We start from the raw sequence: 15,122 nt of genomic DNA, 5'->3' as shown, positions 1-15,122 counted from the left end.
AATCCTCAATATTTCAGTAATTTACAATTAAATAAACTCTGCAGTTCGTACTTAAAATAAAATAATAATTAAAAGCTGTATGCCTTTATATATAAAAAAAAATTAATTACAATTTTATACGACTGTATGTTGATATTACATTACTATTATGACAGACACAAAAAAAAACACTTCAATTTCACGCGCAGTATATGGCTGGTGGTCCAGGAGGACTTGGAAAATACGGTTTAACTATTAGTTTGGTCCACTTTTGTACCTGAAATATGAGAACAATAATTTAGTCTGTTTTTTAAGATGACAAAATATTCCACGTTTTGAATGAATAGCCTACATGTTTGCATTTGAAGAATGAGAGAAAAATATGATGAGTGAAAGTCAATCCTTCCTTTAACAACTAGTTGTCAAAAAACACCCCACGAAGCAAATTTACCCATTGGCGCTCGAACCAGGTAAATAAAGGCAGCTTTTTTGTACCACCTTCTGAACAGTTACCGTGTGCTCGTCCAACTCTCAAATGGATTCATCAGTCTGTTTTTCGCATACGGTGAATTCCCGCTGTTTCTTTTGTACATGTCTCAAGACAACACAGATGACATGAAAGTCTTTTAAGACGATCGCCTTTCAGAAGCAAATGTGTGTGGCTTGTCTCGCTAGGGACCACTTGCTGGGTGCCCATTAAGGCCTTGGGGACAAGGTCTTCAGTGACAACATCAACAAATGGGCAAAGAGCTGTATTATTGTGGATTAGATTCCAGATGAAAAAAAGATGCTAACACAAATTAGCAACGAATCCTCAAAAGACTTCGTGGGTATACATTTATAACCCTCACATTCAATTATAGACTTTCAAGCGCTGATGTTCCCATTGCTTTAGCTCTTTGTCGTTTGCCAGAAACTGGTCGATTATCATGGCTCAAAGCGCCACACAAGAGGAAACTTGTGCCTTGGGCCTTCAACGTATACTAAATACTGGTGTGAAAACGTCACACTAAGATTTTTTTAGGCATAATTTATTCATATCTTGTGGCAGCAAACATTAAACCTACATTTTATCAATGTAATCATATTATTTGAATGGTCTTATTTGGTCTAGTATTATAGGTAGCATACACACTGGTGAAAATGATTACACTAAAGCAAAAACAATGTGGTTAAAATTATTTGTTTTCTTAACTCACAGTTGTTTGAACTTCAAACATTAATATTTTGTGAATAAACTCTGTTAGGCTGTAGGTTGATACAGGCCTGTTTGAAGACTAAAGCGAAAAGAAGTTAACGAAAACATCTTCAAAATTCACAAACATTTATTTTCTTGCCATTACAAAAAAATGACCTATGGACATCTCTTTACATATAACAACATTCTTTTCACATATCATTTTTCAATGGAATAATGAAATATGTATTAACAAGAGTCAGAAAGAGGTAATGCGATTTACACCAAGAACCACATAATCATCTGCCAACAGAAATAAAATAAGAATAGGCTACAATTTTCCAGAACACTTCGGCTGAGAGAGCTAGGGGGACGTTAACCTTTTTTAATCTGTTTACAGCCCCTTGTATCTGACAATGTGCTTCCAAAACAAGTAAATCCTGAGGTTCAAGTCTCGGTATTGACAGTGCTTTTTACAAACTCTCAAATCATACAAAACAATAAAATAATTAAAACAAATCTTAATTTAATTCTGCCGAAAGAGGAAATTCCCTGTCAATTAGTAGCCTACAAACTATTACTTACTGACTTTCTGGACAAAACGGCAAAGGTCCACTGGCTGTCCAAAGATGAAATCTTAGCTACTTTTTACATGGTCTTAATTTCCTCTTTTCAGCCTCTTTCTCTCTCCATAATCTTACATATTTACAGTTCATAAATATACTTAATTAGACTTTTTTTATATAATTCAGAAACATGAAACGGGCGGCATTTTAATTTTGCAAAAGTGTAAATCCTACCTTAGCAAATGACGAAACAACCATATTAAACTGGACTGCTGCACTTTCTATTTGCTGCCACTCTAGAAATGGCAATTGTTAAGGCTTGACGTTTTGCTCGAGAAAGACTGTGTGCCGGGCTGAAACATCGCTTCCTGCGTTAGATTCAAGTGGTTCGTGGCCGAAGCAAGTGTGGGAGTCAGCATGGCCAAGATCTGAGCCTGTCCACCCGGTTGTGTCGTGTACGACGAAGCTGTTGAGCTAGCCGCACCAATTATATTGTCTATAGAGAAGGAAGGCCGACTTGGACCATTAGTGTCCGTTTTGAGAGGCGCCAGATTAGGAAGAGTCGGGCTGAGTTGAGGATAGAAAGGCTTTCTCAGCTCAGTTCCTAAAAACGAAGGCAAGCTGTGTGGTGTGGAGAATATCGAGGAAGTCGTGGGGAGAGCACAGGGTACGTTTTGGAAAGGGAACGCGCCTCCCGGGTGGTGTGGGTGATAGGGGTGATGCGCATGGAAATTTTGCAGCTGTATGCCGTAATTGTAACCGTACGGTCCGTAGCCGAAGCCAGGTAGAAATCCACCCGCGTCCCTAAGGATCTCGTTGGTCTGGTGTCTTTTGAAGCGCTTCCTTCTGCGCAGAAAACTCCCATTGTCAAACATGTCGGCGGACTCTGGGTCGAGGGTCCAGTAATTGCCTTTGCCCGGGTTACCGGGTTCACGGGGTATTTTGACGAAGCAGTCATTTAGAGACAAGTTGTGACGGATAGAGTTTTGCCACGCGGGGAATTTCTCCCTGTAATATGGGAACCTGTTGCTGATGAACTCGCAGATCTCGCTGAGAGTCAAACGTTTCTTCGGGCTCTGCAGAATAGACATGGTTATCAGGGCTATATATGAATAAGGGGGTTTCACCAATGCATTTTTCCCTGGTTTATCTTCACTCAAGGCACCGGTTCTGTGGTCATCCCGTGGCCCGTCCCGGTCAGATGGACAGTCCAAGCTGCTTTGGCCCGGAGAGATTGCGCCCTCCCCTGCATTCTGAGATAGATTGTCATCGGAGTCATTGTCCAAGTGAAAGCTATGATGGTGGTGAAGATATTTACCCTCTTTTACAATATCCCCGCCAACGACATCAATGTCCACGTCGTCGGACAGAGCAGAACTGTCCGACATGTCCGTCCCCAGAGTCATCCTCGGAGAGCCTTTTTGTCTTCCTCTCGCGCGTTCCGTGTCCAGTCTCGTGTAGCACCCAACACGAGCAGTATCCCTTCAGTCACTTGTGCGTTATGGAACTACAAATCTCCCTTCCTCCTGAAGCCAAGAATATGTTCTATTCACGTCCGGGAGCCGCATAGAAAATGTACCTTAAGAAACGAAAAAACACTCGAAAGAATCACACCGGACTTGCATAACACTAAAATCGTCCAGAGCTTGCAAGTCTAACTGGACACTCGGTTAAGACCTCGATTTTCCATATGGTCCATATGCAATATTAACTTTTGGATCATATGAACATAATTAGCACTATGCATTTACTAACGTTTTCAGTTTCCATTATTCGAGCATTTATTATCGTGTACTGTCGCAGCGCTGCGCGTGAATGAGCCTGCAAGTATACCCCCGCGCGGCTTCCAAAAACTATTTATCCAGGCACCATGATCACGTGATCAGCATGTCAGGAACCAGGAACTTTGGGGAAGTTTAGAGCCGAGGGGAGAAAACAGCAAGTACGTGTTATCAACTCCTCCTAATGTTTTATTTAACTGACATTCGCAAATGAAAAAAATAATAGGCTACTGATAAAACACAATGTCTGTACACAGGCTATAGGCTATGAATGGTTAAATCTCGTAAGATTTACCTTCTATAAAGAAGAGGATTTTTTTTTTTTTTTCAAAGAAATGACAACAAATAAACTGGCAACGCATAAAACAAATAATATCACAACTTCCTACACTAATAGATTCATTGTTTTCTAATGGTGCTTAAAATAATCCGCCAAAAATCAATAAGATATCACCCAAATAAAGAATGAATAGATGTTAATAGATAGGCTACTTTAATATAATAAGTTAATGATATAGCAAATAAACAACAGAAAGAAAGCACCAGCATTTTTGCATTAAATTATTTGATCGATTTTTTTTATTCAGCTGCAGGCTAACAAAGCGGCAGAAATAAACAAATACATATCTACCAAATAGTAGCCTATAAAATCGTTTCCTTAAAAAAGATTTAAATCCAAATAAACCGACACATCAAATAATAAGTTACATGAGATTGAAAATAGAGAAATTTGAGTCACAAAGCAACAGTGATTATTTAAAAAAATCGCATGACACGATTAGGGACTAATTATTTTAATATTATCCAGGATTATTCAATTATCTTCAATTTAGCACGAGACCACAACATATTTCATTGCACATTAATTATTTCACAATATTTGTTAATATCCTTGTATTCATTTGCATTGTATTACCAATGCAGCATGATTGCAAGAAACTTGTTAGAACTCGACAGGTGCATGGATTGTTTAACATTTATTTATTTGGCATGAAAATAACCTTAAATTGTATATATATATATAAACACATGCTTACTAAAAGGGAGTGAAACGAAATTTGTGTTTTGTAGAAGATCTCATGCGTTTGAGCTCTACAAATGTTTGTTTTTTCGTACCGTTATTTACCTCTCACTGTTATTTGTTATTTTTTTTATTTTTTTTCCCTGTCAGGAATTCCACACACACCCGTTTATAGATACTACATAAATATTCTACTAAAGTATAAAAAGCACATATACTCTGCAACCTGTTTGAATTCGTCATTGCTTATAGATGACAAGCTATGCGCCAAACAACGTGCATCGAATTCATTTTTCATTATGCTCATTATTCACATACAGACTCCAGTCTGTGCCTCAGTCGGATTAAAATTTGTTCCACAGGATATGCCGAGTTTCATGCTCAGCTTGCTTTGTGACCTTATTTTTTTTTATATTTCTTAGAATATAAATCCTTATGGGGAAACGGAATATATTATAGGCTAAACATGAGATGTAAATTAAATTTAAAGTACATATAAAACAGACATTTTGGTAATGAAAAATATTTTTGTTTAATCACATGCTAAACTGTAGTTTAGTCCGTAGTCTTAATATCTTAAAATTAGTTAAACGCTAAGCATCTGAGATATAAAAAAAAATGGACCTTATAAAAGAAAGGTAGCCTAAGGTCAAAATTGTAGTTAATTAACTGTTTATTTGAAACGATGGCGGAGACGGAGCAATACAGAACAGCTGCCAATGGGAGCCAAAACTCATAAAATATTTGATATTTGATTTATAAATTCAATAGTTCGAAATATTTTGTCAATTTAGGGTATCATAGGACTTTTTTCAATGCATTATGTAATTCGGTCTCTATATAGGATAATGAATAAACTTTAATACCACTCTTTGCTGTCTCAACAGACCAAAAAATGTTTAAGGTTTAATAGGTCCCTGCACATCATAAATGTCAAAGTGCAAACCATAGGCGACACTCTGAAAAAAGAACCAGATAATCACAGTCGATTTTAAAACTGACAAATAGGCTTCCCCTTCCTTTTTTCACCCTTTCCGCTTTTAAGTGGGCTCGCCAGTTGATGTGTTGATGCCTAACATAAAAGGTCTCTGTAAAGCGTTCTATAACATTCTGTAACATTTTTAACCACATTACTGCCACCTAGCGGTTCTATGGTTAATCCCATGCAAAAGACAAATGAATTGCACTTGAAGTCGTAACCAACCAAACAATAATAAAAAATAAATACATTTAATTTAATATTATATATATATATATATATATATATATATATATATATATATATATATATATATATATATATATATATATATATATATATATATATATTTTTTTTTTTTTTTTTTTTTTTTTTTTTTTTAAAGGAAAAACAGTATTGTGGCCCTTAAACATTATTATTCCCATCTAAAATGTCGTGGTAATTAAATAATTTTGCAAGAAGTCGGCGGACCGCAACGATATGAGCTGGGTTTCTCTATAATTAATCATTTTATCAGACTCCTATTAATGAAATTGGAAATTTTTTAACGGCATCTTCTCAAACTAGTATTGCATGTCAATTAGAAGAAATTATGTGCATTATTAGAATAGCAAAAATAGCCTACTTAAACTAAGGCCAGACGAGAGTTTGTCTTCCCAATATGAAAAGAGCTTGAAATTGCCTCCAAGAATGGAAACGACTCTTCATCTAGCAAAGGGGCTTAACATTCAATAATAATGATAATAATAATAATAATAATAATAATAATAATACACAATTTTCTGAATTTAAAAAGAAAAAAAAGGTTTTGATGACACATTTTCAAAAAATAAATGCTCAAAACAAACAAAATGCTGAAATTTTGCCCACATTTGTGCTTCTTTAAAAATTGAAAACATAGCCTACTTTAAAAAGAGAGTAGCCTAATAGTATTGTTTTAACATTTATTTTAGCAAAATATTTTACTGTCGAAAATAATGACTTTTCAGTGATGAAAAAGAAAAAGCTTCGTCACATTGAAGTGTCATGTTGTCTATGTGATAAAACGTTTTCATAGTCAACCATGTCTTTAAACGTTCTTAGGCTATTGAGGAACCCAATATTGGTCATAATTTGGTGGTGACTGACACCTAGTGGATTTTATGTGAAATGCTCTTAATCTAGGTTTTACTTATATAGTCTAAATAAATACAAATAAAATATATTTATTCCAAAAAACCAGTCGATGTCGCTCCCTCACCAGCAAAATATGTGGGCGTTGTGATTGAAGACAAAATAAAGTGCATGAATATTTTGTTTAACATATTATTCTGTAGTCGCAAGTGTCTAACCAGGGGGTGGGGGATTAATTCTGAATTGTAATTTTGATTTGTTTCTCTAGAGAAAACCCACAGATAGACTATATCAACTGACCGAACGTTTTAATTAAATTTAATATTAATTAAGCAATTAAATACGGACTAATTTTATAATGGAAACATTAAAGTTGCAAGATTATACGTATTCTTGTTGTCGTTATGTATATTATTGAATCAAACTGTTCTGAACGAGTAAGTTAAAATATAGAACAAACGAAAAATTATTACACAAAAACATTTATTTGCTTAAAATATTTACATTGTTCAGGGGGTTGCTGGTCCACTGATATCAAGTCAAACAAATGTTTCGGATTACATATCAATAACAGAACTGTAATTATACATTTTATACAAATGGTTAATTCTGTCACACGGTACACAACTTTTGTTACATAACAAAAACTCAATCTTGGGGCCATTTTCACATGTATCGCTCCAGTCCTGAGGCAAAATTGGCTTGTCTCATATATGAATTATTGTACGAGTTCATTGTTGGTCCGGAGAGACCTAAAAGTGGTTCTGTATGATCTGCACACGACCCAGAACGCACAGGGGGCAGCGAAATCCTGTTTCCCGTACAGTACACCTGTGAACCTCCCGGTGAGAAGCTGGACTGCGTGACCCCGGACAGGTGAGTGGGCGAAGCCGAGGAGGGGTACGTGTAGCTGGTTGTCATGTTTGAAGCAAGAGGTCCAGTGTTCCTGTTCAGCATGTTGCTCATTGGATTTATCGGTTGTGTCTGAAAGCAGGTCGGGTCTGAGGTGGATACGGAACAGCTGGAGGTCATGGCACCCAAGTCTCCAACACCCAGTCCCAGAGACTGCGGGTTGAGATCTCCTCCACTTTGCATCATGATCTGCTGATTAATAATGTTATCAATGCTGAACATCCTAGGCTGGCCCTGCGTGACCCCGGCTGATGCCTGATAGTGATGCAGCATCGCCGGGTGCGGGGACCCAGCCAACTGAGTCCCGTAGCCAGACGTTACACCCGGGTACAAAGTGTTGGTGTACGCCTGTCTACCCATAGATGTGGGCGTGAAAGCGCTCGAGTTCTGCATGTACCCTGGATATGTGCTCACATCAGTCCGCTTGAAGCGCTTCCTCCGTCGCAAGAAACTCCCGTTGTCGAACATGTCCTCAGCGGCAGGGTCGAGCGTCCAGTAGTTTCCTTTGCCGGGCCTACCGGGCTCACGCGGGATCTTCACAAAACAGTCGTTGAGGGTGAGGTTATGCCGTATGGAATTCTGCCACTTCTTGGAATTCTCGCGGTAAAAAGGAAAGCGTTCCATGATGAACTTATAGATGCCGCCTAGAGTGAGTTTTCTCTCAGGTGAATTGGCGATAGCCATTGCTATCAGTGCGATGTAACTGTAGGGAGGTTTACCTCGCTGCACTGGCCTTTTCCTCCGCCGGCTGCCAGTGGCGGGCAGATGTTCCTCTGTTTGACCCAATGAAGCCCCTTCCTCCCTGTCTGTATTTGGACTGCTGCCCCGGAGCTCTGCTTTGATGAGAACACCGTCCTTGGTTCGAGCTTGGTGGTTTAACGCTGGTGGAGGAAGAGGAATCGGGGAGTCCAGGCTCACGTTGGGAGACACCACCACTGGACTGGCCGCCTCGGCGGGTGAGTGCTGGGACTCTGCCGTCATGTTACACATGCCCGTGAAATACGAAAAACTTGCAAGATTCATAAACAAAAATGGTATTTTAAAACTTTTAGGGCTGTCAGAATTTAAAAATTCCTTCAATTTGCCAACTAAAGAAGCTGTTAAAAGTATTGACAATAACAAAAGCGTGCGCACAGCTGTAGATTACAGAGGTGTTTGTCTAACCAGGTGAGTGAGTCGGGGGGAGTTTTATAGAGCGGGCAGAGTGACGACACGGGCCGCCTCGTGACGATCGGTTGGATGACAGTTCTCCCCTCACTAACAAAGAATGCGAGGTGTGTATATATATATTTTTTCTGCTGTCCTTCAATGAACAACAAAAAGGAAGTAATTGGGACCTTATATGGAATATATTGTGTGATATCAGATAAGGCAAAGTGGCTTACATAATAGCTTCCACTGATTTGGGGGTCTTAAGAGCAAAAGGATTAGGAAGGAAAAGGTGGAGAGGTGGAGGTTAAATACCTATACTAAATATTGTAAGCAGAACAGTTGCAAAGAGTATGGCTTTCTATCACAAAGACATGGAACATTGTGAATACTCAATTTGTTGATCATTTTTGTTCACTGTTATTATATATATATATATATATATATATATATATATATATACATATATATATATATATATATATATATATATATATATATATATATATATATATATATATATATATACATATATACATATATATATATATATATATATATATATATATATATATATATATATACACTGTCACATATACACACACACATATATCAGTCTCAGTCATTTTACTTTAATGGCAATGTAATGGTCACTTTCTTTACCATTAAATTGAAATAACTGAACATAAATATGGGAGCCTGATAAAAACATTTCTGATGGCACTTAGAGGCTTTTGCATCCGAACTCTTAAAGTATAGCCTCTTTCTCACTCTCTCTCTCTCTCTCTATATATATATACATACATCATTACGATATTGTGTTTAAACATTTGAATGCACATATTTAAATTGTAATAATTTTTTCCATTTTCCATTTCAATAGTGCAATAAACTTTTTTTTGCAGATTATCATGTTTCCATCACTTTGATTTTACTTGAAAAAGGCAGAAACCAATATTAAGGTTTTAATTTTAGCAGGCTAATTTTTTTACAATGCAAAGTATGACAAAAAAAATCAACTGACTGCTCATTGCAAGTTTTATCTTTGATCTCTCTCTCTCTCTCTCTCTCTCTCTCTCTCTCTCAGTTTGCCTATGGATTCACTGTGTATCCAGGACAGAAACAACACACAGAAAAGCTGTAACAGAATTCCCAAACTACCTCTCAATCCACCAATTGAAAATAAAAACAGGCCTTTAAAAACAGCAATTGAGCTGTGAAAGCTTTACAGAAGGTTTAAAAACAATACTGCTGGTTTATTTGTATTCTCCAGATTGAGACTACTGAGGGACATGTGCTAGTACAGCATCATAGCACACAACATCAACTTCTCACCCAGGATTTTACAGATCAAATGACAGAAAGACAATAACAGCATGCACATAGAGTTCTTATCAGCTTTAAATAAATCAGGCATTACCAGGGCTTTGCTTTTCAACACAAGGCATCTCAGGAGGTAGAAAGTTACCCGGGACCTTTTCACTCTCAGCCTAAGCTCAAGGAAGTTTTCTAAATAAATAGCCAATAAACAACTTAAAACAGTTAAGTGCATGCATATTTGGGTAGGAGTGAGCAAAAAACAACAACAAAAAAACAAGAGTGATATGAACCACTGGACAGTCAATGTTCAGCTCTGACTGATAAGAAAGAAATGGCAGGATGAATAAGACCAGAGTCATAAGCCATAACAGCATTCACCACTGCCCAAAGCACAAAGCATGCGGCGGCCCCAGCCCACACCCCTCCCTGTGCCCAGACTCGCTAAACCCAGTTAGCCGAACAGAGCGGATGGCTAACAGCTTCAGACAGGCGTGGGATCAGGGTTGTATCCAAGCAGGATCTGCCCCTTGTGTTGCCAGGTCAGGCAGACAAACAAGGGCTAGAGCCAGGAAACAGCCCCTCCTCCCCCGCACCCTCATCCACTAGCCCCAGGCCTACCATCTCATGGTAATCCCCGTAATATTACTCTCTTATCACACACACCAGAGATACACAGCCTGACAACTCTTTTGGGAAAAAGTGTGTAATAAATTGAACTTGGTTTGTAATGCTTACGTGTCTGCATGAACATATACACAAAGTGGTTTCAACAACAAAGGAATATACAGTATTATAAGTCCCTTCCTAAGGGCATTGTTTGAGGCTGCATTGAATTAAATTGACTGTTACAATTTAATGTCCCAAAGTAAAATACATGTTAGTTTCCCATGGACATTATGCAACCTCAAGCAAAGGCACAGCAAAAATGTTGGTGTGTTATTTGGAAACTTAAAGGGGTTTTCTTTTATCCATCACCTTTGTGAAACTTTTTGCTTTAAAAGTATGCTTGTGCTAACATTCTTTAAAATATATTTCACTTGGGTTGATATTTTATTTAATACAGTGACATTCATACATTTCCTGTGTGGGTCCGGGGCAAAAACAGAAAAAAAAGAGATGCATGCACGGATACACATGATTTGGAGTAAATGATAACCAAATTTACAGGTTTAGGTGAATTTTCTCTTTAAGACACATTTAAAATAGCATTGCATTAGAATATTAAAACAAATTGCGTTTGCATTCAAGTTCATTTCTCAGAACTAACTTTTGTGAAATGCTAGAAAAAAGTGCTATCGTTCTTTAAAATATTTCCCTTGGGTTGATATTTTGTAATTTAATGCAATGACATTCATACATTTCTAAGTGTTCCACACATTATGAAGCACTGTGTGTCTATTAATTTAAGTCCCCCAACTCACCTAATTCGAACCACAAAATACACACCATTTTTTTTTCTTTACTTATTTTTGTGTGTGTGTATGTTTGATGGAAATTGAAATTTAACTTGGTGTCCACCTCTGCTATATCTGTCAGAGCAGAGAGAGAGATGTGAAGGAAGAGAGAGAGAGAACTGCTGTGTCAACACTTGGGATTCATTCATTTGCAGACTGGCTCCAGGCAGGGCTGGTGTTTGAGAGGGGGTGCATGAGAAAAAGTGAGAGGGAATGAAAGAATGAGAGGGAACGAAAGAGGAAAAAGCGAGCGGGAGAAAGAGCTGCCCCTTTTCTTACCCAAGCTCATCAAGTACGGGCCAGGGCTCCTGAAAACGGCAGGATTAGTGGAGGGCCGGGGCTCGGTCAGGTCGGCTCAGCCCACATCACTCCTGAACTGCACGCTACGTTGCTTCGCTAAAGCACTCCAACATAGTTCTCACAGAAACACACACACACTCACAAATACAATGCATATACACACTTACCAGCACACTCGCACAAGCATGCGCCATGCATGGGTCACTGACATTCTCGGCAAAGAGAAGAATTATCATTTACTGTAACTCTTGACACATCAGTGTCCACAACAACATATACACACGGTTTCATTATATTTGTGAAGTTGTAATTAAATATACAGCCTCACAAGCTGTGAATAAAGCTGAACACACCTTTACAATCAGCAAACCAACATTTTTAGACATCATATATACTAATCAAACCTATATACAAACACTTTTTACAAATCGACATCTCCCAAATTCTTTCTGTCTTGTATAAGTACATTATATTATGTTATATTATTAAATGTATAGTGCATCACTAAAAATCAGAACATGATTTATGTTTATAAGCCTCCAATAGCACCCTCATGTTGTCCCAAACCTGTGGGAATTTCTTCCTTCTGTTGAATACAAAATAATATATTTTAAAGAATGTTGGTAACCAAACAGTTACTGGTAGCCATTGCCATTTCCATACTATGGAAGTCACTGGCCACCAGCAACTATTTACCAAAATTCTTCTAAATATCTTATTTTCAGATCAGCTGGAAAAGAAAATCATGGAGATCTGGAACAACATGTGGGTGAGTAAATGACTTGCAATTTTTCATTTTTGGGTGAACTACATGTTGTTTGATCTGATCAACAATCGCTCTCTTTTTTCATCTCAGTTATCTTATCTGCCAGTGTATATTTACACTGGGTACCTATCAGGGATATTACCCATTAGGAAAAGGTAGGAGACCGCCTTGGGCCCCCAAAATCCAAGGGCCCCCTAAAATGCTTTTTATATACAAGATGCACATTAAGCACTGACATGCGAATGATTGCCGTTTATGGTGTTTATTACCACGACAACCCTCCGAGTTGAACATGCTTTTTTGTGCATCCAGTTTGAAGGAGATGAAAATATGATGCACCTGAAGCTGTAATTAAAAATTGAGAAACAGTGTTATATGTTCATAATTGTTTTAAATGCCAATTATTTATGAGAAGGAACCAAGTAGAGGACACATACGCAGTTACTTTTTTGGTTGATATAATCCTTTTCATAATTTTTTTCAGTTTGATTTAAATTTCCAGTTAAAATAACTAAAAATAGGTGTATTTTAATGCTTAGAATTAGACCGCCTTTGAACACTGGCTTATGCTGATAACTCATCAGTGGACTTTCCTCCTCAATATGGGCTATATTTTTTCACACTTTTCTCATTCTATATTTCTGACGTTCCAAAAGCGCCTCCTACTGTACTGGCAAAGAAATGAATGTTAATTTTCAATAATCCAGTCTCTAGTTTTTGTTCAGACCAATGCGAAAATTCACCCATATAACACAGAGTGTTTTTTTGTTGATGTTTTTTTATACCCATGTGATTTGAATAGCCCTGGTCTACAACATGAAAGAAAGCAATTATAATGTACATGAAAATTGTAGAAACACTGGACACAATTATGGGGCACCCCTGTGCAACAGCAAGCATTACAACAAAAAAACCTCAAGGTTGATCTAGGAAAATGTGTGCAAATATATTGGGCCCCATTCCTATATTTTGCCTTGGGCCCCCAATTGACTAAATCCGCCCCTGCCAAGGCCAGCTCTCATTAATAGTTACTTGTTGCATTTAAATAATAAATAAATGTTTTTGTTGTTGTTAAAACAGATATCACTAAAAAAACAAGGGAAGAATCTACTTATAGTCCATCTGCTTGTAAATCCACTGTGTGTGTCATAAAGAATCTCTGTTTGTACAGTGCAAACTTCTGGATGACCACACCATGGCTGATGGAAGGAAAACCAATTTAACCAAGGGACAACTCAAAAATAGCATCATTACATGTTGATTATGCACCCTCAGGCATAAAGAGAAAACATTTTCGAATACTGGAACTGATAGGTGTGAATCGGTTTACTCTCCTTTGGTGGTGTTTACTGTAGGTTTTGGTGGGTTTGTTGATTCTCCGGTTTGTTGTTCCGAGTGGGAAGTGCCCTGAGCAGGCAGGAGATTCCTGAAGCGTTAGTTGGCCCAGACTACTGACTGACTAAATGTGTCTGGGTCTATTTAGGAGCAAAAGAAGGTTTGGGGAGACCTTAAGTGTCCTGAAGCATTGCAGAAATTATTAATTAAATATTTTTATTTATAATAAATTACACTAATCTATGTATTTAGTGGTTTTCTTTTTCTTTTTTGAATCTAAGTTTGAAAATGGTTTAAAATGAAATAAAACAGTTCGTCAAAAAATAGACTATCATATCCACCAAAAAAATTCAATGGAAAAAAGCGAACAAGTGACGCAAGTGAGGCTGCGAGTCTCTGATATGAGAGACAGAGAGGATTGCAAAGACACAAGGACCTTCTGTCTTACTCCAGTTTTGTCTTTCAACAGACACTTGTCCTTGTCTTTGCTCTGCTAATAGCCTAAAATCCTGTACAAAATTTTGGTTAGAATCCAAGAAAATTTGACTTTCCAGCTACATTCTTTTGTTAGTACAAAATACTGATTTAAAAAAAATTATTAAAACTTTCATAATATAGGCCCAGATGTGACAATATGTAACTGTAGATCAAGTGTCAGGGTTACATTATTTTTTCTATTTCTTCACAAACAAAAAAAATGTATTATCATTATTCATTATTATATTAGGAGTCATGGTCTCCAGGCATCTGCAATGAAGCTGAGCATTGAATCGTGATGAGAGATGAAGCTTCAGCATCTCCAACCTTTTATTACATCAAGAAAGACAGAGAGAGGAGGGAGCAAGAGGAAGACAACGTATAAAGTACACATCTAGGCCTATTCAGCTGACACTCATAAACAGGGCCTACGAGACACACACACACACACACATAGACGTTACTCCTCTTTTATCTTTATGACATTTCATTAAAGCAGAAAGGTCAGATACAAACAGGTTTCAGATGAGTTCCTCACCTTCGAAGCTCCTCCCACAATTCATCCAGTAACACACACACACTTTCCATGTCACCTCAAAAGACACCAAGCAAACCAGTGAACATTCAACACACAGCATTAAATGCTCAGATGTTTTTAGGGATTTCTTCATTCTACTCCACAGCCCCAAGTTTCCTCTAGATTACACAGAGTTAAGTGTTTTGTTGTACTGTTTACTAAAGGAGGATTCTCGTGCTTGTCCCTCCACCGAGTCACATTACACAGTCTGAATAG

At 37.6% G+C, this 15,122-nt stretch overlaps 2 protein-coding genes across 2 annotated transcripts; both read right to left on the bottom strand.

Annotated features, from left to right (window-relative positions):
• Nucleotides 1-292: 292 nt before the first annotated feature.
• Nucleotides 293-3,572, bottom strand: LOC113069908 (forkhead box protein D2-like). Its single transcript, XM_026243019.1, has one exon. It carries the CDS (start codon nucleotides 3,126-3,128, stop codon nucleotides 2,019-2,021), a length of 1,110 nt encoding a protein of 369 aa, XP_026098804.1. The 5' UTR covers nucleotides 3,129-3,572; the 3' UTR covers nucleotides 293-2,018.
• Nucleotides 3,573-7,129: 3,557 nt separating this feature from the next.
• On the bottom strand, nucleotides 7,130-8,753 carry LOC113069907 (forkhead box protein E4-like). Its single transcript, XM_026243018.1, has one exon. It carries the CDS (start codon nucleotides 8,549-8,551, stop codon nucleotides 7,283-7,285), a length of 1,269 nt encoding a protein of 422 aa, XP_026098803.1. The 5' UTR covers nucleotides 8,552-8,753; the 3' UTR covers nucleotides 7,130-7,282.
• Nucleotides 8,754-15,122: the final 6,369 nt, after the last annotated feature.

The sequence above is a fragment of the Carassius auratus genome, unplaced genomic scaffold (genome assembly GCF_003368295.1).
Source record: "Carassius auratus strain Wakin unplaced genomic scaffold, ASM336829v1 scaf_tig00002576, whole genome shotgun sequence".
In the NCBI taxonomy this organism is placed as follows: Eukaryota; Metazoa; Chordata; class Actinopteri; order Cypriniformes; family Cyprinidae; genus Carassius; species Carassius auratus.
The sequence above is the reverse complement of the archived record's forward strand: the minus strand, read 5'-3'. Positions and strand labels throughout refer to the sequence as shown.